This window comes from Patiria miniata, unplaced genomic scaffold (assembly GCF_015706575.1).
Source record: "Patiria miniata isolate m_02_andy unplaced genomic scaffold, ASM1570657v1 HiC_scaffold_5, whole genome shotgun sequence".
Lineage (NCBI taxonomy): Eukaryota > Metazoa > Echinodermata > Asteroidea > Valvatida > Asterinidae > Patiria > Patiria miniata.
Window position 1 is genome coordinate 30915149 of NW_024037072.1, and position 26359 is coordinate 30941507.

Here is a 26359-nt window from a genome sequence, read left to right on the forward strand (position 1 = left end):
ATATTTGTATCCAAATGAAAACTATAGGCCATTTGGAGGGTCATAGGGAACATGAGTCGAGGTTACGGCTCCAGGCCGAGCCGGCCGCGTCCATGGTCATGGCCAAGCAATCGCGAAAGAGCCTTAACCGATGTCTGCATATTGGATTATTGAAAGTGCTTCAGAGGTTGACGACGCAGCTTGGCCTAAGCATCGGTGCGATTTTTGTGTTTTTTAAACTTATAAAGAAAAAGGCTGAGAAATGGCCATTCTGTGGTGACTTGACATAATAGCGCGAAGCCCTTATGGGTTACGTCTTGATAGTCCGAAGTACCATTGGTCCGACGTCCCATTGGTCCGACGTCCCATTGGTCCGACGTCCCATTGGTCCGACGTCCCATTGGCAGGCGCGGTTCTAGAGCCAATATTTTTTTTTGGGGGGGGGGCGCTAGCAGGGCGGATCCAGAATTTTTTTCAGGGAGGCGTGCTGAAATGTAGACCGGTTATTTTCTCCGGTTAGTGTGTGTATGTGTGGGGGGGGGGGGGCTTGTGCCATATTTTCAATGGGGAGCGCCAATAAAATCCTACAATCAGGCACACTATATTAACTATATGCTCGAAAAGCTCACGGTCCAGATGGCATCAGTGCACAGATGCTAAAATTAGCTTGCCCTACCATCATACCTGTGCTGACTAAATTCTATAATAGCACGCTTGCTGCAGGATGTCTTCCAAAGTCTTGGAAGCGTGCTAATAATGTTGTGCCGGTATACAAACGTGGTGACAAAACTAACTTGTGTAATTACAGGCCTGTCTCGTTAACTCCGATCGTCTGCAAAATCTTGGAGAAGATCGTTGTTCCCCAGATACTCGACCACTGTCTGGAGAACGGTCTTGTATCCTCTCAGCAGCATGGCTTTATTCCAGGGAGATCTTGCAACACTGCATTATTATCGGCCACAACGGCCTGGTTGAGATCTCAGGATGCAAGAGTGCCTGCAGTGGACTTGATATCGTTGGATTTCAGCCGTGCTTTTGACACCATATCGCACAAGATCCTCGCTAAAAAACTTCATCAGTGCTATAACATCAGTGGAGCTGCCCTTGAATGGATCGGATCATTTTTGACAAACCGTATGCAGCGAGTTGTATACAAAGGTAGCACATCCAGATGGTTGCCAGTTTCTTCTGGAGTGCCACAAGGCTCGGTTCTTGGGCCTTTGTTGTATGTGCTGTATGCTAACGATTTGCATCTTCACATTTCATCCAACGTCGTACAGTATGCCGATGACACATTTCTTTTTAGAAATGTTTTCACCGATCTTCGTGATCCTCTACTTCAAAATGACTTGAACAGTATTTCAACGTGGGCTGACTCAAATTGCCTACATCTGAATGCTGGAAAATGCAAAGTTATGCGTTTGTCATGGCGTCAACTACCCAGTCCTACATACACCCTCGGAGGTTCTGCTTTGGAGTGTGTGAGTTCCCTCAAGCTTCTTGGCTGCCTGTTCCAAAGCAACCTGTCTTGGGATTCGCACGTTCAAGATGTTATCTCTAAGTGCAACAGACTCATTGGCCTGATACGTTTAGTATCTGGCAATTGCCACTCCAGTGTTTCTCTCCACCTGTACAATACACTCATCTTGCCCATTGTTGACTATTGCTCGCCCGTTTGGTGGATCCACCGCAAAAAGCACATCGACGCCATCAAATCGATCCAGCGCCGGGCAAGTCGTATGATACTGCGACAGAACTATATGGAGCAAAGCTACCAAGATAGACTGCAGAGCTTGGGTCTAATGACTCTTTCTAATAGGAGAACGTTTTTAAACACCAGTTTTACCACGAAACTTTTAATGTCTAAGAGATTAGGTTTTATGTCGGATTTTCTTAATTTGTTCCACGTTAATGTTAGGCACCCAGACATGCTCACTTTCCATCATTTAAATCCAAGGACTGATGCCTACAAATATAGTGCTGCTGTTCGCTTTCCTAAAGTAATCTCTGAGCTTGATGCTGAAACCAGGAACATTTTGATTTTAGAGGGTGTGGGGGCTTTTCGTTCACATTTGAGGAGGGATTTATCCGACATGTAATTGGGAGTGTGTATAAACTAGCAGACATCAGATATGTTTATATTTTTTATTTTGGGGGGAATTCGTCTCTATACTGGTTGTTTTTAATACTGGTCTTTGGGGCGTTCCTTTTTTACTGGTTTTTACCCTTTTTCTGGTTTGATGGTGTTTTAATATAAATCCATTTTTATCAATTTTTATCTCATCATCATGATGGTCATTTGGTCTCATTGGGGTTTTTCATCTAAGACAAAAAGCATCTTGAGATAGTACAGTCGGCCTGTTTTTATCATTACATGTTCGTATTTACAGTTGTTTAATTTAGTATAATATGGTTCTTATTTCATTTTTATTTCTTCATTTAAAATTCAGTGTTTTAATTTGAACAGGGGTCTGGTCAAACACATCGTTTGATGAGAGTGTTTTATGCTTTTGTTTGTCCTTGACAGCCCCTGTTCATGTGGTTTTACATTTCCTTTTAAGTCAATTTTATATTTATGTCTAAAGATGTAAAATAAATAAATAAATAAAAACTACAAATGCACCCTTGTCACGACTATTTCTTTAGGGGGAGACCGTTCGCATGTACGTCACATTCCTTCTTTTTGCTAATGCAATTTTTGTTATGGAAATTTGTTTTTGGGGGGGGGGGCTAGACAAAATTGGGGGGGGGGCCGCAAGCCCCCCCCCCCCCCCTGTAGAACCGCCAACGCTCATTGGTCGGAATTGGTCCGATATAACATAATACTGTGTATTAACACTGGTTCAGGTTGTCTAACCCTAACCCTAATCCTATGGGGCGTCGGACCAATGGGGCGTCGGACCAATGGGACGTCGGACCAATGGGACGTCGGACCAATGGGACGTCGGACCAATGGGACGTCGGACCAATGGGACGTCGGACCAATGGGACGTCGGACCAATGGGACGTCGGACCAATGGGACGTCGGACCAATGGGACGTCGGACCAATGGGACGTCGGACCAATGGGACGTCGGACCAATGGGACGTCGGACCAATGGGACGTCGGACTATATATAGAGAAGTCCCCCCCCCCCCCCACCCCGTTATGGCGTGGGGTCCCCGGAAAATTTTGGATTCTAGGTGCTCTGTGGTGCAATCTGAGGCGATTACTGGCCCCTTTAATTCCCCCATAATTATTTGAGCAAAAGTTTTAAGATTTAATATAAGGATTTTTTTTAAGTACATACTCTTACACATTTTAAGTTATACTTCAAAGTTGAAAACCGTGTATTTTCGTCTTCATATTTTCTTGCATTGTATTTTTGAAAAGGAACTGTATTGACTTAGTTTGTAAACTGTTGCAACGAGGGCTAGCGAGGGCTTGAATGCGAGCGCGGAGCACGATCTCTTACGGCGTGGGGTCCGGGGCCCGCTGAACTTAAGGGCCCCGGGAAAATTTGGATTTCGATGCTCTGCACGGTGGTGCAATCTGAGGCAATTCCTGGCTCCTTTTCCCCTGACTTATTGAGCAAAATATTTCAAGATTTATATGAGGATTTTTTTTAAATGATACTCTTGCTTTTACAAATTTCAAGTTACTGTGTACTGCAAAGTTGAAAACCATGTATTTTCGCCTTCATTTTTGTGTGTGCATTTTTGCTGAAATTCTTTTGGGAAGAGTGCCCAATTTGCATAAAGCGTTAATCCCTGCCGTGTAATATATTTATTCCCATATTTGGGTAGATGTTTATGTTTTATTTTTGGAAAAGTATATTTTGGGGATTTTACTTACATATCCTTACTTAAATAACATTTTCTAAAGAATATCGGAGACTTGAAGATTATGAGGACATAATAAAGATCCAAAATGGCTACCATTATACCCTAAAGTTGCGCGCATTTCCCTTTTCCCTCAGATATCACCGAGTAGTCTTGCCGAACCTCAGCATTGATGACCTTCAAATTCACAAAGTTACTTAAATGACACAGTTACCCTAACAAAAATAAATGGGAAATCATGTGAAAAATTATATCATCTTGATATTTAGCCCACAAAAACAAAAAGGGGGGAAAATGAGGTGTCCGTAAATTGGGCTAAAATTACGCTAAGCCTGCTAGCTAATAAAAACGTACTCAAATATGGGAATAAATATATTACACGGTAGGGATTAACGATTGATGTAAATTAGGCACCCTTCCCAAAAGAATTTCATGTGTTGCCCCCCCCCCCCCCCGGAAAAGCACACACACAAAAAAAAGGAAGAAAAAAAAGAGACAAAAAGAAAAGAAAAAGAGGCGCAAAGTCATAGTGGTGTAAATGTAATGAGTTGGGGTGGGGGGGGGGCAAAATGTCCCTGCCCCCCTCTAAAATTGATAAATCGAGAATATGTCGAGAAATACAAGAATTTCTATGGGGAAAATATGTTTTGCCCCCCTCTAGAAAAAATCCTGGCGACGCCCATGCTTCTAAATATCTTCTCTAAAAAATAACGCTGTAACAATATACATGTACATGTATATTTGCCAAGTTTGGTGCTTTGAACCAGTCGGTCACGATCTTGTCAAAAAATTGGGTCTAAGCCACCTAGCGGCGTGAACGACGCGTCCTTTGCCGGGCCGGGCGTACCCGGTACCCGTACCCGTAGTAATACGCGTCGAGAAATTTGCGTGTGTGTAGTCTATCTAGTCCGCGCCGCCGAACAAACATGATCCGGTCATAGAGCTATAATAAAGATCCGGTCCAGCGCAAAGAAAGCAAATTGTTGCATAACATTTGGACATTGGACATTCACGCTCGCATACCGCAAAGCAATAAAGTTCTAATTTTGGTCCTTCAAATGCTCAAATGAACATTCATGCACACAGGTCGCGGTTAAACCACGGGCTACAAAAGTACAAACATGTTGTTGTCTCAGGTTGAATCCCTAGGTTTGACCACAACGCACCAACGATTGGTGATTGCCGGCGCTGTGGGCCTAGCTGCAACTGCAGGTGTCGTCTGGTGGTTCAGAAGGACCCCCAAACCAGTGTTCAAACCGGTGGGCAAACTGAGTGAGATTTGGATCCATCCGATCAAGTCATGTCGGGGACATCAGGTGTCAAGTGCAGAGTGCACACCTGCTGGGTTGTACAGCAACGGTTTGTATGACAGGTATGTTACACTCCTATACAGGCAAAGTTGATTCTACCTCACCATTACCTCCATTCGGGGTCAGGTGAGATTGTATTGTCTGGTATTTGAGGAACGCACTCATTCAAAGAAAGAATGCAGTTGGTGCGCATAATTATATAAGGGTCAGTGCCCGTTCAACCGTCAGTGTGGCACAAAGGGCACTAGTTTGCCGAACGTGCCATTACACCACATCAACAACCGTCAGTGTATTTTTGGTGTTAATCAGGAACACACTCGATCGCACGGACCACATGCGTGGCCAATTCTAGTCACCATGATGAATGACATTTGCGCTTTAGAAATTACATGCGAACCCTTCAGGGGATGAATCAATGATAGTTTCTCGTCTTGAAGACGAGCTTTCTGGTCTTATTCAGCCAAATCAGGCAAAGCCACCCACGCCAGCGCCAGCTAAGAAGCGTACAAAACGCAAACCAACCGTTAAAGCTGTACCTGCTGCCGCTGGTAGTGCGCCTATTGAGCATATCATACGTCTAGCGCGAGTATTAACAAAAATGAGAATTCTGACTTGCGCGAGGTAGTCTTTGCGCTGCAAAATACAGTCGCAAACCTTTCAGATGCGCTTGCTCGCCAAAAGCAACCAAGCCATGCATTTACTAACGCTAGCGTGGGTAGTGGCGTGACCACAGAATTTGCACTCGAAAGGGGCAAAAACGAATTCATACCTGAAAGGGTTGAAATGCAAAGTGAGCGTGCTAACGCCATGCCAGTAGATGTACCCGAAATGGACACAAATTTCTACTCGGAGGACGAGGTCAATAACCTATTTGTGGACCCTCCAAATGAGTCTAAATCAGGCGAAATAGCCGACGACGAGTTGCTTTTAGAGATGGCGGCACTCGTCAATGACGATGAGAAGGAAATAGGACCTTCCATTAACGAGAATCTGGCAAAAACAATCAATTCACTAGCACGGGGAAATATCCAAGATAAGCTAGAAGAAAAGCTAAAAGGCTATGATAAACCTAAACATTGTCCGAATCTTTGCCTGACAAAGGTAAATCCAGAGATTTGGACGTTTTTGAAACCCACTACTAGACAAAGAGACGTGAAGTTTCAAAAAATACAAAGCTCTTTTGTACACGCATCTATTGCAGTCACAAAGGTCGCAGACCAACTATTGCAGGCACGCAATACAACGGCTGACAACAATAGCCTTGATACAGCGGGACTCATTAGAACCTTTATTGATGCTGTGGCAGTAATGGGCAATGGCAACGCGCAACTGAACATTAGAAGACGCGATAGCATAAGACCGGACTTAAGTCCGAAATATGCGCCATTGTGTTCATCTCAGATACCATGCACCTCATTACTGTTTGGGGATGATCTTGTGCAATCTTGTAAATCCATACAGGAAACAAATAAATTGAGTTCAAAAGTATATGGCAAGGAACCTTCGAACTTCCGACGCCGAGGGGCCCCGAACTATCAATATTCTCGCCCAAGCTCGTCCGGCTATCCTTATCACAACCGGCAACAACGAGCACCCTATTACAGGGGAAATTGGCAGAAGAATCGTCGACCCTATTATGGCGCGGGCTCGTCGTCGTATGCCTATGCGGATAAGACTGGAGACCAAGGACAAGGGTCTGCCAAGCAAGTGAGTAAGTACATTAATCTAACTGCTGAAATTCCAATTGCGGGAAGATTGCAACATTTTGTATCAGCTTGGAAAAGTATTACTTCTGATGCTTGGATATTAGATACCATTTCTCACTGCCATATTGAGCTTAAGGAAACACCGCGTCAGTCTTTTTCCCCTAAGACAATATGTTACTCTGTTAAAGAGTCACAAATGATTGACGAAGAGGTTCAAACGTTGTATAAAAAAGGGGCCATTGTACAGGTCAGCCCATGCAGAGGGCAATTTTTATCGAATATATTCCTTCGTCCTAAAAAGGATGGTTCCATGCGTACAATTATAAACTTAAAAGGACTCAATAAGTTTGTTGAGTACCATCACTTTAAGATGGAAACATTGGAGTATGCTTTAACGTTGATTCGAACTGACAGTTTTCTAGCATCTATTGATCTGAAAGATGCTATATATTTTACAATACCAATGGCTCAAGAACATCAGAAGTATTTACGTTTTCAATGGCATAACAAACTGTGGCAATTTACTTGCTTGTGTTTCGGGTTAGCTAGTGCTCCCCGTACCTTCACAAAAGTCATGAAACCAGTTACTGCTACTCTGCGTAACAAAGGCCACATATCTGTCAATTATATCGACGATTCATTACTCATCGGGGATACAGAAGATGAATGTTTAAGGAATGTTGATGAAAGATGCAAACTTATGAATGACTTGGGGTTCGTAATAAATCTATGAAGAACCCTACTCAAAAAATAGAATTTTTGGGATTCGTGATTAACTCGATGGATATGACCATACGTTTACCAACCAGAAAGGTTTCCGCCATCATTGACGTCTGTCGATCTTTGAAAAGTCAAACATATCCAACGATACAAATCGTTTCACAAATGATAGGGAAACTTGTTTCATGCTTCCCAGCAGTACCCCTTGGACCACTCTTTTACAGAAATCTTGAAATGGCAAAGGACGAAGCCTTGAAGAAAAATGGAGGTTATTTTCATGCCAAAATGCACATGACTGAAAGTGCTAAACACGAGTTACATTGGTGGACACTGAATTTGGCTACTTCATACCGTCCCATATTACCTAGAGTTGCCGGCATTGAAATCCAAACTGATGCATCATCAAATGGATGGGGAGCATTATGTCCTAGTCTGAATTTAAAAACGAATGGACGATGGACTTCTAACGAAACATCATTTCACATCAATTATCTTGAACTCTTAGCAGTCATGTATGCAATATCCTCATTTGCCGATCATCTTCAAGGCAAAACTGTGTCAGTCTTAATAGACAACACTACGGCTGTGGCGTATATAAACCACATGGGTGCAGATGCCACTCTAAAGACCTCAATGACTTGGCCAAAAAACTGTGGCTTTCGTGTTTAGAACAAGGCATATGGTTAATTGCACGACTCATTCCTGGCTTAAGTAATACACAAGCAGATTTTTTGTCAAGATCTTTCAATGATAATCTTGAATGGAAACTAAACCCTAATGTCTTCAAAGACATAATGTCTTTCTGGAGATTCACACCCTCCGTAGATCTGTTTGCCTCAAGAAATAACTACCAACTTAAACCCTTTATATCATGGTTACCTGACCCTGAGGCTAAGTCATGTGACGCCTTCTCAATATCATGGTCAAATGAATTGATATATTGTTTTCCACCCGCCTCTCTTATCGACAGGGTTCTCCAAAAAGTAGAGCTGGACCTGACAACCGGGGTCCTAGTTTTCCCTCTGTGGAAAACCCAGCACTGGTTCCCGAGGCTCCTGCGATTACTGATCGCAACTCCATTGGTCATTCCAAAGAGCGACAACCTACTGTACCTACCACATGTACCGGAACAGTCTCATCCTCTCCAAGACCGCCTCGTCATGTGTGCTGGGCTTCTATCAGGAGTTCCCTCGCTTCAAGAGGACTTTCACAACGAACTATTGACATCATATTCCAGTCTTGGAGACCGGGTACGCAAAAACAATACTGTTGTGCAAATTCTGTAGTAAACAACATGTTCATCCAATTCATGCCTCTGTTCAACTCAGCACTAGAATTCCTAACAGAACTAGTAGATCAGGGTGCTCAGTATAGCACTATGAACACGACAAGAAGTGCACTATCAACTATGGGTAGACACCGATTCAGATAAAACTTTCGGGAGTCAACCCTTGGTCGTTAGATTCATGCGTGGAGTTTATAACCTTAGACCTCAATTACCACGCTATTCCAAAATTTGGGATGTTAGTATTTTACTGCGACATATTGGTACTCTAAAACCGTTGGAAAACATCAGCTTAAAACAGTTGAGTTACAAACTGTTATGCCTCTGTGCACTAACTACAGGGCAACGAGCACAAACGTTAGCATTGATTAATCTAAAAAATATGATTATCGATAACGGGATTGTTAAATGTAAAATTACCGAGTTGATCAAAACCTCAAAGCCTGGCAAACCACAACCAGTTATAATCTTGTCATATTATAAACCAGATAAATCCTTGTGTGTTGTAAGAACATTGTTAGAATATTTGAGACGAACCAAGGTTTTCAGAAATGATAACATGAAATTGTTTTTGAGCTATGCTCCTCCACATAACGAGGTTGGAACAGCTACCATTAGTAGATGTCTAAAACAGTCACTGTTTGACGCTGGTTTGGATGTGTCAACTTTTAAAGCACATAGTTTTAGGTCAGCGTCAGCATCAGCTGCAGTTAGTAAGGGAGTTCCAATTGATGTAATCCTTAAAACTGCTGGATGGTCTAACGCATCAACGTTTGCTAAGTTTTATGACAGAAGTCATACACAGAGCTGTCCAGAGACATTGTTTGCAAATACCGTCCTAGACGGCAACTGAATAATAATGTAATGAACTGGAGAGAATAAAGTTAATTAAGAAAGTTATTTAAATTACATCAGAAAGTTAAAGTATTTCATGTATAACGTATTAATAAGATACTCCAGGGAAAGGATGCAAAGTAAATGATAAAGTGCAGGTACATGTATATGAAAACAACGAGACACATTTAAAGATTATTGAATTATTGATAAAGTTTATTGGAAGAAAATTCTGTCAGTAATTGTTCAATAAAGAACGTAACTAGCAAAGATAATACACCTTCTGCTTTTGTCTTGATTATATGTCACATTACACCGTCTATTATGCTTTGAAATCTCACCTGACTCCGAATGGAGGTAATGGTGAGGTAGAATCTAAAAATTAAACGAGAGTAACGAAGTTTGATTATGATTCTACCGATCCATTACCGTAATGAGGAGTCAGGTAGCTAACCTCCCTTGTTTTCAACATTCATGAATCAAGCCTAGAATTTTGCCCACCCTTGTTGGTGAGCCAGTGTAATGCGATTGCTTGAAACACTGACGGTTGAACGGGCACGGACCCTTTTATATGCGCACCAACTGCATTCTTTCTTTGAATGAGTGCGTTCCTAAAAATACCAGACAATACAATCTCACCTGACTCCTCATTACGGTAATGGATCGGTAGAATCATAATCAAACTTCGTTACTCTCGTTTAATTTTTAGATTATGCTTGCCAGGATTTTTTCATTCGATCTTTTAATAGGGGCAAAAGTTCATACCTTTCCCCTGAAGGTTTTTCTTTTCATTTGAAAGTTTCATTGACGTTGCTAGCATTCTGTACTCGACATTAACAAATAGCATGGTTCACACACATCCCCAACCTAAAAGGAGTGGGACGGGCATCCAGTGAAACTAGTCCTGCTTTACGCCAATTCGTTTTAATAAAAAAAAAAGTATTCATGTTTTACCCTCTGCAAGTTTTTCCTCATAAAAACTCAGTAGACCGATAAATCCTTGCCTAGCCCCAAACTTGCCATCTACCGATCATAAATGTAAAAATGCATTTGGTCTTTTAGTATTTTATACTGTAATTGCCATTCCCTGTAGCAAACAAATAACACTGCAAATATATCGAGAGCTACATCGTTTGGTGAGTTAGAACAATGTGATTATTTTTATGAACAGAATTTCATCTGCTTCCAGTGGAACCATTTGTTTTAACTTGAACCAAAAAATCCTTGAAAGTGGCCAGGAATCGCCTCAGATTGCACCACAGAGCATCTATATTCCAAATTAAGCCACGACGTAAAGGCTTTGCGGTCCACTTTCGTATTAATTTTGTCCGTCCTTTAGAAATTCCAGCACCCCCTGGCAAAAGTTTGTTCCAGCGGCAGTGCGTGCGGGTTGTCGGAAAATAGGGGTGTCGGAACATAGAGCAGTCACCGACAGGTATCATTTACTGTGATAATTTATTGTTACACCTAGAGGGGTTTTCGTTGAACAAAATCATTATAAAATTTGAATTTTTGACTCCATGGTATTTGTGAATAGGAATAAATATGTGCTTGGCTGGTTTGAAACAAGTGCGTTTAAAACCAAGCAGGGGCCTGGACGCAATAATGGCCCGAGCCAAATGTGGTGTTTTAAACGTACTTGTTTAATACCATTTGTGTAAGGACTTTCTGCCGAGTCGTATGAAATAATGAATTCATAAATACCTCAGACAGTTTAGCTATTCCTATTGGTCGAGAGCCCGTCACGTGGCCGTTCTTAAACGGATGATGAAGACATGGCTAGCTGGTCTTAAACACTTTTCCAGTGTCACATAAAATGTGGACTCCTAAAAATCCAGTGCCTCTTGCCATTTCATTGGTTGAACGTTCACAATCCTCACGTAGGCGTGCGCAACACTACCAGCGAGTCAGAATTTTATAGTTCTAAATTCAAAACGCAACGCCCCCGGTGCGTTCTGCGCGACGTCGCGCAGAACATGCTACGCGTGCGTCAGTCTCCATAAAAGGGGTGTTTACATCTTACTCGCCAGCTGAACACTCCATTATTTTGCTAGAGGGATGTTTATTCCCTTAATAAATACCGGTATGTGCTTGCCCGGTTTGAAACAAGTAGGCCTACGAGTACGACATTGGTTTTAAACAAGTGGGCCTACAACGTTTTAAACAGGCTCAGGGCAGGGTCTTGGACGCTGATAATGACCCAAGCAAGTTTGGTCTAATAAAAGTAATCATGTCTGCCAGCATAATTTGTTATACAATCATTTAGTAGCGGATCTAGAGGGGGGGGTGCAGCCGGGCCCGGCCCCCTCCCTATTTTTCGCTTCTTCTTTTTTTTGAAAGTGTGTACATGTATTTCTTTCTTTTTTTCCCCTGTTTCTTCTGCCTTTTACTGGTTATTTAAAGGGAATATACAACTTTTAAGAACATCTAAAAACAAAACTACCAAATTTTTTACAAAATACCTTACTAGGATGTTGGTAAATGACAGTCTAAAGCATCCTGTAAATTTATGGCACCTGGTGTGAAGTCGTTTTCAAGAAAGGTGGTATTTTGGTATAAATTTCTAACGGTGGTCGGCCGACCACCATTGGAAAAACCTGACTATTTTTCAACTACCGTAATTTTCGGAATATAAGCCGCGCGGCGTATAAGCCGCAGCACGCAAAAATCTGCAAATTAAGATTTGAAGTCGGCGTATAAGCCGCACCGGAATCAGGTCAACTCGGACCCAAACCAAGTCGGACCCTTGCCAAGTCGGACCCATGCCAACTCGGACCCACGCCAACTCGGACCCACTACCAACTCGGACCCACTACCAACTCGGACCCACGACCAACTCGGACCCACTACTAACTCGGACCCACGACCAACTCGGACCCACTACCAACTCGGACCCTAGCATGACCAACTCGGACCCAACAATGACTCAATCATTAGTTTCAGAGATTATATTTATAATGTTAGTGCTTTTATAGTGAAGATATTCTGTAATTACATTGGGCAGAATGGGGCTTTTAGTTTTGTTGTTTTCTTGTATTGCCGCTGTGTGGAGCGCTATTTTATAGTGCGTACAGTAAATACTGTTGCTAAACGCTTATCGTTTTGAACGTCATGAAACTAAACGTGCTTAGCTTTTTGAAACCGTGACCTGTGAAGCTAAACCAAGAGGTATTAAAAGCGTATAGTACGGTAAGGCATATCGTATGTCATTTGTACAACTTGATATATACGTGCTTTCAAAATCTCGATTATAATTTTCAGTAAAAAATTAAATTACTTGTTTGTTTTTGCAGGCCTTTGTGTCGTGTAACAAGTGGTTTTATGTGGCACACTTTGCTTCAGTGAGGAAGTTATTAATTTGAAATAACTATTTAGGCCTTTCATTTCATGTAATTGTTTGATTTTTTTTAATTCACATCTGGCTTTGAATTTTGTGGGATTTTTTTATGAATCTGTTTAACTTTTAATAATTTTTGATTTACCTTTTTCCCCCCGTGGAACATCATAGTGGAACATACAGGCAGCTACCTGTAAGGCCTTGAAGGATGATCTTCCCAGAGCTCCAATACTCCTTTTTGATGATTGACATTGCATCTATTTGTAGGGGATTAAACTTGATCATTTTTTAATTCACATGCTGGCTTTGAATTTTGTGGGTTATTTTTACGAATCCGATTAACTTTTTATACTTTTTTGATTTAACTTTTTTGTTTAATATGGAACCTTCGTTTTTCTTGCAGTGTATGCAATGGTGTTTATGTGGTTTTTTTTTTAAAATAGAGATTAGAATAGACTTCGTTTTTATATCTTATTCATTTTATTTATTGACTTATAATGTTTACTTATATTTATTGAGTTAATAATGTTATATTTGAAAGTGTTTGTTTTAATGCCATACTTTCCAATTTTATTTTCTATGAAGATCTGTTCTTAATTTGTATACTCATTTAATACGTTGAAGTTTGGATTAAAAACGAAATAAATGCTGTTAAATTTAGCAAGATGGTGTGAACGATGTCAATTAATATGTTTTAATGAAAGTAAATAATTGGTTAAACTTTTACAGCGTAATATGTTTTAATGGAAACAATTAAAAATAATAAATAATTAATTACACTTTTAAAGCTCATTTCAATGCGCTTTACAACGACAAAAATGTTATACTGCTGCAATACAAATTTCTATATAAGATAATTTACCTTACAATTACAATGAACATTTATACTAAACAGCATCACTGTAATAACAGATGAGAAGTGGACAAACTTTATGAAATGAATGATTGAAAACGATGTCGAATGATTGAAAACGATGGGTCCGAGTTGGTCATGCATGGGTCCGAGTTGGTAGTGGGTCCGAGTTGGTTGTGGGTCCGAGTTGGTAGTGGGTCCGAGTTGGCATGGGTCCGAGTTGGTAGTGGGTCCGAGTTGGCATGGGTCCGAGTTGGCCTGGGTCCGAGTTGGTTTGGGTCCGAGTTGGATCGAAACCGCCGCACCGGCGTATAAGCCGCACCGACCGCTGCGGTTTCAATTTTGTAAGGCCTCCAAATTCTAGTCAAAATGCTCTGAACCAGTTCCATTCACACTACAGAAGCTATTAAAAGGACCACAAAAGTTATATCAAATCATTTACAATTGATACTTTTACAAACAAATATGGGAATTGATGAGAAATAAACACCGGGAACTGCTGCTGGCTGCCCCGTCATAGCCCGGCAGCCTGCGCCACGCACGCCGGTGAATGACAACATTTTCCCACAGCACGTGAGAGAGTATGAAACCCACCGTGTGTTGTCTGACTGGAGCGCTACAAATCTTGCTTTGTGGCAACAGATGCTGATTTGTTTTGTCCTAAGAATAAACAGGTCCGTTTTTACCTCAAAACTTATCAAATTGTTGCGATTAGTTGCGAGAAAAATTCAAGTTTCGATCGTAACTTTCTTTGGAAGTAGTCAAAACGAAGCCGACATTTTAATAGACGATTCCGTTAATTTTGTAAGGGGTGATTTAGTCCCTCTTTTGAGTTTTACATCGTTTCTTGAATACATTTCAAGAAAACAAAATATATTGTGACGTTGAACAACTGATTATGTAATAAAAAAATGTTTCGAACGCCATAAAAATTGTAGTGGTCTTTTTTCTTTTTTTTAAACAGCGAAAATATTGGTAATTATTGTTCCCAAGAAAGAACACCCCTTTGTTACCACAAATGGTGTGGTCCGCTGTTGGGAAAGCATGCCTGCATATCGCTGCTGCACTGTACCAGTATCACGTACGGCTGGTGGCAAGTGTCGAAGACAGCTTTCATCACCGTACTTTTTTACCGCTCGGTACCTTTACGTGAGACGTGGTTTCGGTTTGTTAATGACTTTCTTAATTTATAATTCATTTCAGCAACATATCTCTTCTTATACCAGTACATTAAATACACATGTGAATTTCATTTTTATTCTTCAAGGCTCGGCGTATAAGCCGCCCTGTGTATAAGCCGCAGTAAACATTTTCATGGGCAAAATCAACGTATAAGCCGCGGCTTATATTCCGAAAATTACGGTACTGCTCCAAATTACCATTTTTTCAGTCCAAATTTTGTTTGCCATTGGTTATACGTTCATGAACGGGTGCAGTCTAGCTAGACTGGTTCCTTTACCATACAATTTTCCGGCATCTATAAATTGATCTATTTCATCTTTAGTGGAGTCAGGGGAACCAGACTACTTGAACATTTTTGTTTTTCTTGGTTTTTCAAGCATTTTCGAACACACAACTTCAAACATGTCAGTGTAACAATATACTAACCCCTCATGAAGTTAATTTCTGAAAATTACAGCAAAAGCCAACGATGTACATTCCCTTTAATTAGGAAAGAATGTTGCAACCTGACACCACTTTTTTCTTCAATTATCATCTCAATAAAGGTCAGTCATTGCAACATGTTGAAATTTAAGACATGAATTTGGGAGTGAGCAACATTTCCAACTTTGTTAGGAAATACTTTGAAAATGTTCTTGACACTCCATAGACTTTGTACACAACCAAAGAAGTGGTGTCTGGATATACATCTTTTGTAGTTTAATCACTTCAAAGACAAATTTTCACCCAACATGAACAAATATATATATGTTTCGCCTCCATTTTGCCCCCCCCCCCCTCCCCACCTTTTCTGTAAATGCTGGATCCGCCACTGCCAGCAGTGGAGTGTTATCCAAGTTAATTATTTTACCTTGCCTTTATCATATGATATAAACCAATCAATTGATTCAAAAATCCAACAATCACTGCAAATGTTTTTTTTAGGCAATAGCATGTCTGGCAGATCTCGACCAGTCAGAGGAGGCCGGGTCCAAGTCACCAGACCATCCATGCTGGAATAATGAGGCCAGAAATAAAACAAAAATGGTCACCTGGCCACTGCAAAATCGAAATGGGAAGGGGAGGGGGGGGGGTGGGATTTGGAGGGCTAAGTTGGCACCATCTTTTATTGGGGACGCTGTTCCAAGCAGACATTGTTGCAGCATATTTGCTGAGAGACACAATTTTGCCAATAGGACAATGATTTTTTCCAACCAATATGATTTCAAATATGATGGTTCTGCACCTTAGGCTCCCCCCCCCCCAAAAAAAATCCGGTTTCTGGTATGGAGCTTGCCCCAAAAGTGGTGCGACGACGCAGCTTCTTTTTTTTTTTTTACTGCAAATGGTGCCCGACTAAATTTAGTGCAAAATGTATTGGAGCCCAGAGAGGCCACATAAAGCTTACACTCAATCGTAACCCCATCTAAAAACACGTTAAAATTATGCAGCAGCAGGATTCCAGTCAAACCACTGAGTTTGGTGGTTTTGAGACATCAACTAATTCTTACATTAAAAAAAAAACTTTTAATTTTGCCGACGCGCATGGCTACGGTGACGCGCGTGCATACCAGAAACCGGAGACTTTTTTGGGGGGGGGGCTTAGAATAAGTCTAATTATGCCACCTTTTATTCCACAGAAGTGACAAATATTCAAATGAAAGGTGATAATTAAGCAACTGGAGTCGCAGGACTCACGCTTTGCCTTGTGATTGATTTGTGATTGACTGTTTCCTCGATTTGTCCATGTTTTCATTGTTCAGGTATTTTATGGTTCTGAGCGATGCTAACAGGTCAATTTCCCAGCGGCAGGAGCCTTCTCTGGCCCTGATTCAACCGCGAATCTCAGAAGACGGAGAGTGCCTTAGTCTGGATGCGCCAGGCATGGAGCCTTTGAGCATTAGCCTCTCAGACACTGCAAAGTCTGACAACCCTGTCAGGGCATTTAGGTAAGACTCTACAAATGTGTAAAAAAAATGTTGATAATTGATTTGAAAGGCTCGTGTCCTGAGATGAATCTATGAAGTTTTTTTTCTCCAAAACCTCAGTTTTGTCTCAGGCGTAATTTGTCATATCTGGTTTCCGAATCATTAATTTCCTCAAAAGTGGATCGAAATTTAAATATTTAATCTAAATTTAGGCCTTATTATTGAACTGGAGTCCCCAAGGCCACATTAGGGGCCGAAATATCTTCCAAAGCAGAAGCTGAGGATTAGGTTTCAAAATCCCCATAAGTTACATTTTCGTAACGTGAGTAACCGATTTTGTGCGTCTTGTTTATGATACATAACACATTTTTCTGGATGTCATCTTTGGTGATTAGGTAGGTTTAGGTCTACTCTATCTACCATGGGGATAACAGTTATTAAACCTTTTCAGTAAGGTAATTACAGCCCAAGGAAACTCAAAAGTACATCAAAAATGTAACGTGAGTAACCGTGGAATTGCCCAAATGCATATTTTGTCTCTGAGATATGTACTTTAAAAAATTCATGTGCCAAACCTGTTTGTCCACGGACGGCATTACTCAACCGCTTGACTGAGCTCCGGAGCTTGATTTGAAGACAAATAAACACTACACTAGACTTGCATGTGGACAACAGTGATTTTGGTGACTTAATTGTATTCAAATTAGCATGATAACACCATTCTTGCGATTTTTTAAAGATTTTTTTTCACTACATTATATAAAAAAACCAAAAGTTCAAAGTAAGTAGGTAAAATTCCTGTCAAAAGTGGGTTTCCTTCTTTTTGCACCACCCTGTAGGGTTCAAAATCTTACCCTCTATGAAAGAAAAATTATTAGGTTTTCTTCTGCCATTTTCTTAGGTGCACTTAAGTGCCCTTCATTTTGAGGCAACAGGCAATAGAGGAACATAAATAGATGTATAGTAAACACAGAAATTGAGCTTAGTTGGATTTAAACCTGCAACCTTTTCAAAAAGCAGTTGGTTGGTAATTCTCTATACATGCAAGATTTATTACTGTAAACATTTTTGATCTCAGAATTTAGTATCTGAGATTTCTGTATCTATCTTGAAATCTGTATTTGAACTCTCCAACAAGATTGAAACTCATCTTCATCAACGAAAGCTTTTCAGCTGTTGATTTTGGGGAAACTGTCAAGAAAAATGATCATGAAAGTTGACAAATGGAAATTGGAAAATGAAAACAAAATGAAAATTGCTGCAAACTGCTCGCTGAGTGGATGGACCTGAAAATACACAAATCGATAGTTAGACAGGCATGAAATTTTTCAAAATTTTGTCTGAAATCAGACTTTTCATCCAATTTTCAGACTTTTAAAAAAATTTACAAGCTCATTCCTCGTTAATAGAGGGCCTGATTTTCAAACATGGCAGGATGTCTATCAAAAGGAAAACAGTTCTGATCGAATCATCCATGAAAAGTTGTTTGGAGTGTTGCTCCCCCAAAAATTGCTACATGATCATGTCATCACCATGCAGGGTCTGGGGAGTAGACGCAGAAGGGCTGGACTGCGGCCAAGAGGCCGAAACCTGGCTGAGTACCTACCTCAAGAAGCCCAACCACAAACTGGTCTACTACAAGGAGGGTCGAACTAAGCTCAGGAAGCCCACCGTGCATTCCATGTGGGGGAAGAAGTTTGCTTCCAAAGATGAACTGGTGAGAGACTGAAATGCTGAGGGGAGGTCTCTAAAATCGATTGAGTTTCAGCAGTATCGTATCCAGGGTGTTTTTTTGGGGGGGGGGGGGGGTAATTAAAAAATTTCCTTGAAAAGGTAGCCAGAAGTTTTTCCCGTCACTCAGCACCTGCAAAATCAAAATGTGAGGGTTGGGGGCCGGACAGTTGATCATGGGAGCGCAAGAATAGAACTTTCACACGGGTCCATTGGTCGTGACAAGGGTTGAGAGGCACATGGCTACCTTTCCACCCAACCCTCCCCCCCCCCCAAAAAGTATAAACATCAACATGCACAATTCATTTACTGAATAAAGTGGCATGGCTGGCATGGGTGGCTTGTGCGTAAAGCGCTTGCCTCTCACCAAGGTAACCACGGTTCAAATCCTGGCCGCGGATCCTGGCCTGGCCGTGGATCACAATGTGAGTAGAGTTGTGCGTTGGTTCTCTCCTGTGCCACGAGGGTTTTTCTCCGGGCCCTCCAGTTTCCCTCCCTCCGGAAATATCAAACACTTTCGATCTCAGGCTGTGCTTCGTGGTCATATATGGGTCGATGTGGCCAGAAGCCATAGGCGCCTTTACGAGCCAGCGGCCCGACCACTTTGTAGCCGCGTCCTTCGCAATTCAGCATACCAGCTGCGAGTAAGGATGATTAGCTCACCACAAGTTATCATTCCCTAGTCAACTCACATACAAGCTATTTAATGAACTGCATTCCTATGTCATTGATCAATCTCTTGTAATCTTGGCTTGATTACAACTCTAATAGTGACATTCGTGTACATGACATCACAGCAAATATGCCTTCGAGGTGTCAAAAATTCAGTAAGGGTGTGAATATTTTCACAAAAATATGTTGCATTGTAAGGTTTTTTTTTTTTCTCTCTCCCTTTGCAGAGGGGTTACCAGGATTTGGCTCCGTTGTTAGTGGTGACTCAAGCCTCTTTGGATGACCTGAATTCACACCTGGAAAAGCCCATCACCATGAGGAACTTCCGACCAAACCTTGTGGTGTCTGGAGCCAATGCGTTTGATGAGGTACATTCTGACTGGCGTGTCCTTTGTTTAACCTTTATTGCATGTTCTTCGTCAAATACAATGTCAAACATCAGTGTTTTGTGATCATTTAGAATAAAATCTGTTGTGTGGACTTCATACCAGAGGCACGCAGTGTGTCCCCAACATGGAACTCCCACGAGTGGTCATGGACAGGCCCGGATTAAGTGTTTCATAGGCCGTAGGCACCATGTTTCGTAGGCCCTACTCCACCCTAGGAACCAGCACCAAATTCAAATCACAATGCACTGTGCAAATCAAGCCAGGCAAAGGAGTCAATTGCTTCTCAAAAGTGGGGCTGTGGGGTGGTACGTATACATGTGTATCTTCATCGAGAACTAATTAGATGCTTTTCACCGTGACGTTTTTTTAACCGTCATGACGCGCTTAAGTTGTTTGCGTATTGCGCGTTGCATTTAGAGTACACTTTTAAAATTCAATCCATCTATTTTGATTTTGTTCTACAAACACGCACATAAATTCAAAATGTCTGCGCCCAGAGTGACTTCAAAGCGTCTCCGCGCGCAAGAATGAGGAGTTTAGCGCTCTAATAATTTAATATAGCTCTATGTTTCAAACCCACACAGGACCTGTGGAAACACATCAGGATTGGAGACACAGTGACCTTACGCAGGACGCATGGCTGTGGAAGGTCAGAGACTAATTTTTTTCAACAAATATTTCCAATTCATTAAAAAGAAAAGTTTTAATTGAGTACAGCAGGACCTCCCCTGAAAAGTTACATTTTCATCAATAAGGAATTGCCTCATTTTGTATTGATCACAATCTAGTAAATGCCTTAAATTTCAAAACAGTGGTACAAAGGACGAGATTATTTAGAATTAAAATTTATGTCCTCTTTCCAGTGATACCTTGATTGTGCGTCTGGGGCCACGGATGACTGAGCATTTGTTGTTATTCCATCAAGGGTCAAAACCTGACTGGGCCAACTTTGTGCAAAAGGGTAACTGGTATTCTGGGCATGTGGAACAGCTTAATTTAAAGAAAGAAGACATCCTTTCTTTTAAAACAATTGTATTCAATTTTGACACGGTGAAAATAACCACTCTCATTGTTGAAGTTAACCCCTCATGGCCCAATGCCTTCAACATGGCCACTGCCTCTTTCTACACAAAGTTCTGCACAAAGTCTAGCCGTTTCAACCTTGAAAGAATAACAAATGCTCAGTCATCCGTGGCCACAGACACACAATCAACGTATCATTGGAAAGAGGACACATTGACATTTCACATGATCTTTAACTTATTTGAAAATATATATTAGATTTTTTATTAATTACATTTACATGTGGGTTTCTTTTTTTTGGATACATCCTGTAGATGAAATACCTTGGGGGATAGGGGTTGGGGTTTGGGGTTGGAGTTGGGGTTTGGGTTGGGGGATGGGTAGGGGAACTAGGGTGGGGTGGGTTGGGTTGGGTGGGGGATAGGGGTTGGAATACTAGCTTTGGGTGGGGTGGGGTGGGGACAGGTAGGGGGAGACAGGTAGGGGAGACGGGTAGGGAGAGACATGTAGGGGAGGGTTGGGGGGTCAGGGAGGGGGAGGAAAATAGGGATTTGAGAAGGGATTGGGGTGGGGATGTGAAGGGGTGGTTGGGGATGGGTAGGTGGGTGCAGGGGTTGGGTAAGGGGAGGGGGCAGTATATAGGGATCGGAGTAGGGGTTGGGGTCGGGTGGGGATGTATGGGTCGGTATGGGTTGGGGGAATGGGGTGGGCGGGATATAGTGATTTGAGTAGGGGTTAGGATGGGGATGTGTAGGGGTGGTTTAGGAGGGATAGGGGAGGATAGGGTAAGTGGGCGTAGGGGGTTGGGGTAGGGGAGGGTAGGGGGAAGGAGATAAGGATTGGAGTTTGGGTGGGGTGGGGATGTGTAGGTGATGGGGTGGGGATGGGTAGGGGGAGGATGGGATGGGTGTGGGTAGGGGGGCGGGTCGTGGATGGGGTAAGGTTTGGGTCATGTTGTGAGGATACTGTGTCTACATGTACGTATACCCATTCTTGTTCTGCATTTGTGGGGACTACACAAAAGTTCTCCCATGGTAATACAAGTACGGGACCTGAAGATACTGTGGGGGCTGCAAAAAGGCTCCACAACTGGGTCCTAATTACCCTTGCAATGGAAAACTTCCCCATAACGCAGTGACGGCTAACCTATATACGCATGTATTTATTAGGTCATCTGTTGACTTTTTATGTTGACATTTAAAAACTGACCCCTACACCCCTGGCACATCAACGAGAATCCTGATCCCCTTCCATCATGCCCATCCCCAACCCTACCTTCAGCCTCCCTTCCTGCCTTCGACAGCGAGCCATGGCGGCTTCGCCGTTCTAGTCAATCGAAAGGTCTCTGTCATTTGTTTGGGTTTCAGGTGTAAATTGACAACAGTTGATAATGAGACTGGCATGTACAGAAGTGACGGTGAACCACTGACAACTCTCAGAAAGTGAGTATACAGAATATCTTTCCAAAACCAGTTTTTGTTTTCCTTGAAGTTTAATCACAGGTAGTAGTCTTAAACCAAATAAAAATTTACTGCAAAAACTGTCAAGACAAAACTTGGAATTTTTTTTACATCCCTCTACGTATAGGAACTTTACTATAGGAACTATACCCATCCTGGCAAATTCCAACACCACATGGGAAACGGCACATATATGCACACATATTTCTGACTTTGATTCTGGAGGTGTGCCCAACCCAATGTAAAGGACTGTCAGTTTAGGGGTACTGTACCCATCCTGACAGATTCCAACAAAACATTCCGTTGGGGTTCGATGGGTTGAGTTCTGTTAGGGTTAATATGTAATATTTATCTTTAAACCAGTTCTTGTAGAGTCAGGAAGACCATAAGGTGGTTTCAAACAGTGCAGAATTCTCAAACTTTTCAGAATTTAAAATCTTCCCCATCCCAAGTTTGCTACCGCTGACCTTCGATAGAAAATGGTATGACAGACAAAAAACTACAGGGTGAATCAAAAAAGCGGAACCCAAACCCCCAAAAATATATTTCAAATTTTAAAAAATATGTAGCACCGAAAATAATAATGACTGGAAAGCCAATTTCATAAGCTACTTTTAGATGAAAAAAATTACTGAAATTGCTCAATCCGTTCAAAGAATATCACCATTTGAATGCAATGACCCTAAAATCTGTCTCGTCCAAAAAAAAAGCCATTTATTGTGTGTTTTGACTGTTTGGAGCAACAAACAAAACGACTCAGAATACTTGTCTCAACAACCGTCACCAACTGTAGTACACAATATCTATATTATTATTAACAACCCTGTTTAGGCAAACAATATGACGTATAAAATCTACTTTTTTAAAAAGACGGGCCTTCAAAAGTCTTACTTTGTTGAATGTTTTTAACGTTTAAACTGAGAATTTATCGCTGGTGATATTTGAAGACATTTGTTGTGACGACGATTCTTGAAATCGCATTTTTTTTGGATGAGACAGGTTTTAGGCCAAAAAAAAAAGGCTCTGGTTTCTGGTCAGCATGCGTGTTGCCGTAGCCATGCGCGTCGGCAAAATTTAAAAGTTTTTTTTTTCAATGTAAGATGATGTCTCAAAACCACGAAACTCACTGGTTTGACTGGAATCCTGCTGCTGCACAATTTTAATGTGTTTTTGGATGGGGTAACGATCGAGTATAAGCTTTATGTGGCCTCTCTGGGCTCCCATACATTTTACACTAAATTTAGTCAGGCACCATTTGCAGTCATCAGCCGACATTTGAAGAAGAAAAAAAAAGTAAAAAAAAAAAAGCCGCGTCACCACACCACTTTTGGGGCAAGCTCCATACCAGAAACTGAAGACTTTTTTGGGGGGGGGCCTTAGGGTCATTGTGTTTAAATGGTGATATTCTTTGAACGGATTGACCAACTTCAGTAATTTTTTTCAACTGACAGTAGCTTATGAAATTGGCTTTCCAGTCATTATTATTTTGGGTGCTACATATTTTTTTTTCAATATGAAATATAATTTTGGGGGTTTGGGTTTCGCTTTTTGGACTCGCCCTGTATATGATTGTTTATCTGTTCGGCAAAGCTAGAAAATCTGAATGATAACTAGCGGAACAGAGTTGTGTTTTAGTTACATTTAACGCCCATCTGCACCTCCCAAGAGTCCCAATCCTATTCTGCCCAGTGGAATTCTTCCAACCTCTTTACCCTGCCCCTTCCAGACCCTTGTCTCATCGCCCCCTCCTGCCAACCCTCGCACCTAACCCTACCCCATAACAGGCCAACTTTTCCCTGAAAAACCCGACCTGTGCCAACATTTTGCCCCTGCTCTTCCCTTACCCTTTTTTGCCTTTTCTGAACATATTTTTATTCAACATGCAAGTTCTTTATTGTCCTAAGATCCATGATTCTGTGAAACATTGAACCATGAATCTAGTCTGAGTTCCGCTGTTCAACGGCACCCACAAGCTTCGCAACGTCTGATATGTCCAAACATGCACATCTTATGCCACCCTCTATACCAACCAATCGTAGTTGATTTTAGAAATTGTGACGTCATTTGAGACAGAAAGTCGCTCTAAGCTGTTGATTGGTCAATTGGCTGCCATGTTTTCTGTAATACAAAATGGGTTACCGAAGACCCGATGGAAGACGCAGTCTTGTTTTGCATAAATAATGCCCACATATCGTGGATGCTTGATGTGCTGAAAGTGGCTGTTTATTCCATAGACTGCCATGAACCATGCATGTATACTAAATATCATTGGATGTGTTTTTTTCCTTAGGTATCGCATGTTGGACAAGTCAGACCCAGACAGCAAGACGCTGGGTGTTGCCCCAATCTTTGGATCAAACGTCGCATATGATGTGTTTGGTACAGTCCAGGTCGGCGACACCGTGTATGCAGCGGTGTAAATTCAAGGCCGCAGTAGAGAAAACTGCTCAGGATGTCGGAAATTAAATCTATTCTGTGAAAAACAGTATACAAAAACAATTTCTGAATAATGTAATGACAAATGGGAAAACAAATATATGTGTTTTCAATATAATTTTTGATATGCAAAAATAATTAATATTTAAGTCATGATAAGTAGACATTTTGTAATACTTTAAAGTATTCCAGTGCGTGTAGAACTTAAGTCACATTTAAATAAATCACTAATTTAAAGTGCAATTAAATGAAAGTTATTTTTATAGTTAATGTAAATTTAAAATATTGTAAAAAATCATCAAGTTGTATACAGGGTGAGTCAGCATGATCTGGACCCAAATTAATAAAAAATATTGGAAATATGTAGCAATTATCAAATCAAGTGCAAACGAGATATATTATAGGCTGGTATGTTTGACACATTTGTGAAAGTTTCATGTATATCCATTGTACGATTTTGAAGAAAAATGTTAGCAAAGAACACACGCTAAAACGGGTACATGGTTCAACAAATTTATTGAAATCACGTACATTTCAAACAATGTTACTGTACTGTCACGGAGGCACCCTTAATGGCGAATCCATTGTGCTAGTTATTGTTAAGATCCATCAAGGGGCAGTTGCTTTGTACAATGTCCGGCACGATGCTTTTGCAATGGAAGGGGAGTCCGGGAATTCATTCGTCCCTTCATTTAACCCATTAATTCCCATCATTCATTGATTCTCATTCATTCAGTCTTTATTATTTTTTTACCACATCTCAAAAAACACACATTCATATTGGAATGTAATTTTTTTATTAATGGATGTACGAATACATGTTTTACATTCATTCTTTAATTAAAGATCATTTGGAAGGGGATCCAAAAATGCAGAACTTGTGGAGTAAGGATCCTCTTTAACACAAATTTGCACATAAATTGTTGTCGGGTAAAATGGTGATGTATATTTCATTTGCTTGATTGAATTTGGGAGTGTTCATGACGAAGCCCTTTTTGATCGTGTTCCCTGCGAATGTATTTTATAAATTGTAAACTGTTGGATGTGACAATAAAAGTTTATATTTAAATAATGAAAAGTTACGAATGTTTTAATGGGAATTATGGTGAATTCCATAATTCTGACTCGCTTGTAGTGTTGCGCATGCCTACGTGAGGATTGTGAACGTTCAACCAATGAAACGGTAAGAGGCACTGGATTTTTAGGAGTCCACATTTTATTGTGACACTGGAAAAGTGTTTAAGACCAGCTAGCCATGTCTTTATCATCCGTTTAAGACCGGCCACGTGACGGGCTCTTGACCAATAGGAATAGCTAAACTGTCTGAGGTATTTATGAATATTACTTTAATCACTATATTACCCTGAAGATATATTTTGAATTAAACATTTCATAAAAAAATCAAAATTCCAGGCTCCTTGTCATATTTCAGTGGCTCTTGTGTCAAGCATATTTTGTGTGTTCTTTTCAAAAGGCAATTTTTTTGGGGGGGGGGGGGGGGGGTACTTTTGGGGTGGGGGTGGGGGGTGCCTAAAAAGACCACCCTACCCCATGAGGGTTTGACTAATCTATGCTGTGACTGCTCCACCAATGTCATTCATGGGATGAAGCACGCCGATATAGACTCTGCGTTGCGGGTATGATCTCAGATCTTTATATAATATCCTATCACGGAGGTCATCTTTCTCAGATGTCATAATATCTCTTTTGTAAC

At 41.2% G+C, this 26359-nt stretch overlaps 1 protein-coding gene across 1 annotated transcript; it reads left to right on the forward strand.

Annotated features, from left to right (window-relative positions):
• Positions 1-4682: 4682 nt before the first annotated feature.
• LOC119741808 (mitochondrial amidoxime-reducing component 1-like) lies at positions 4683-25138 on the forward strand. Its single transcript, XM_038217707.1, has 7 exons — positions 4683-5172; positions 16770-16955; positions 18474-18651; positions 19565-19705; positions 20311-20375; positions 22117-22191; positions 24500-25138. Exons 1-7 carry the CDS (start codon positions 4922-4924, stop codon positions 24627-24629), a joined length of 1026 nt encoding a protein of 341 aa, XP_038073635.1. The 5' UTR covers positions 4683-4921; the 3' UTR covers positions 24630-25138.
• Positions 25139-26359: the final 1221 nt, after the last annotated feature.

Coding starts and splice junctions, on each gene's coding strand:
- LOC119741808 (XM_038217707.1), top strand. CDS start 4,922: ATGTTGTTGTCTCAGGTTGAATCCCTAGGTTTGACCACAACGCACCAA. Junction 5,173..16,769: donor AGCAACGGTTTGTATGACAG/GTATGTTACACT, acceptor TTCATTGTTCAG/GTATTTTATGGTTCTGAGCG. Junction 20,376..22,116: donor AGGACGCATGGCTGTGGAAG/GTCAGAGACTAA, acceptor TTTGGGTTTCAG/GTGTAAATTGACAACAGTTG.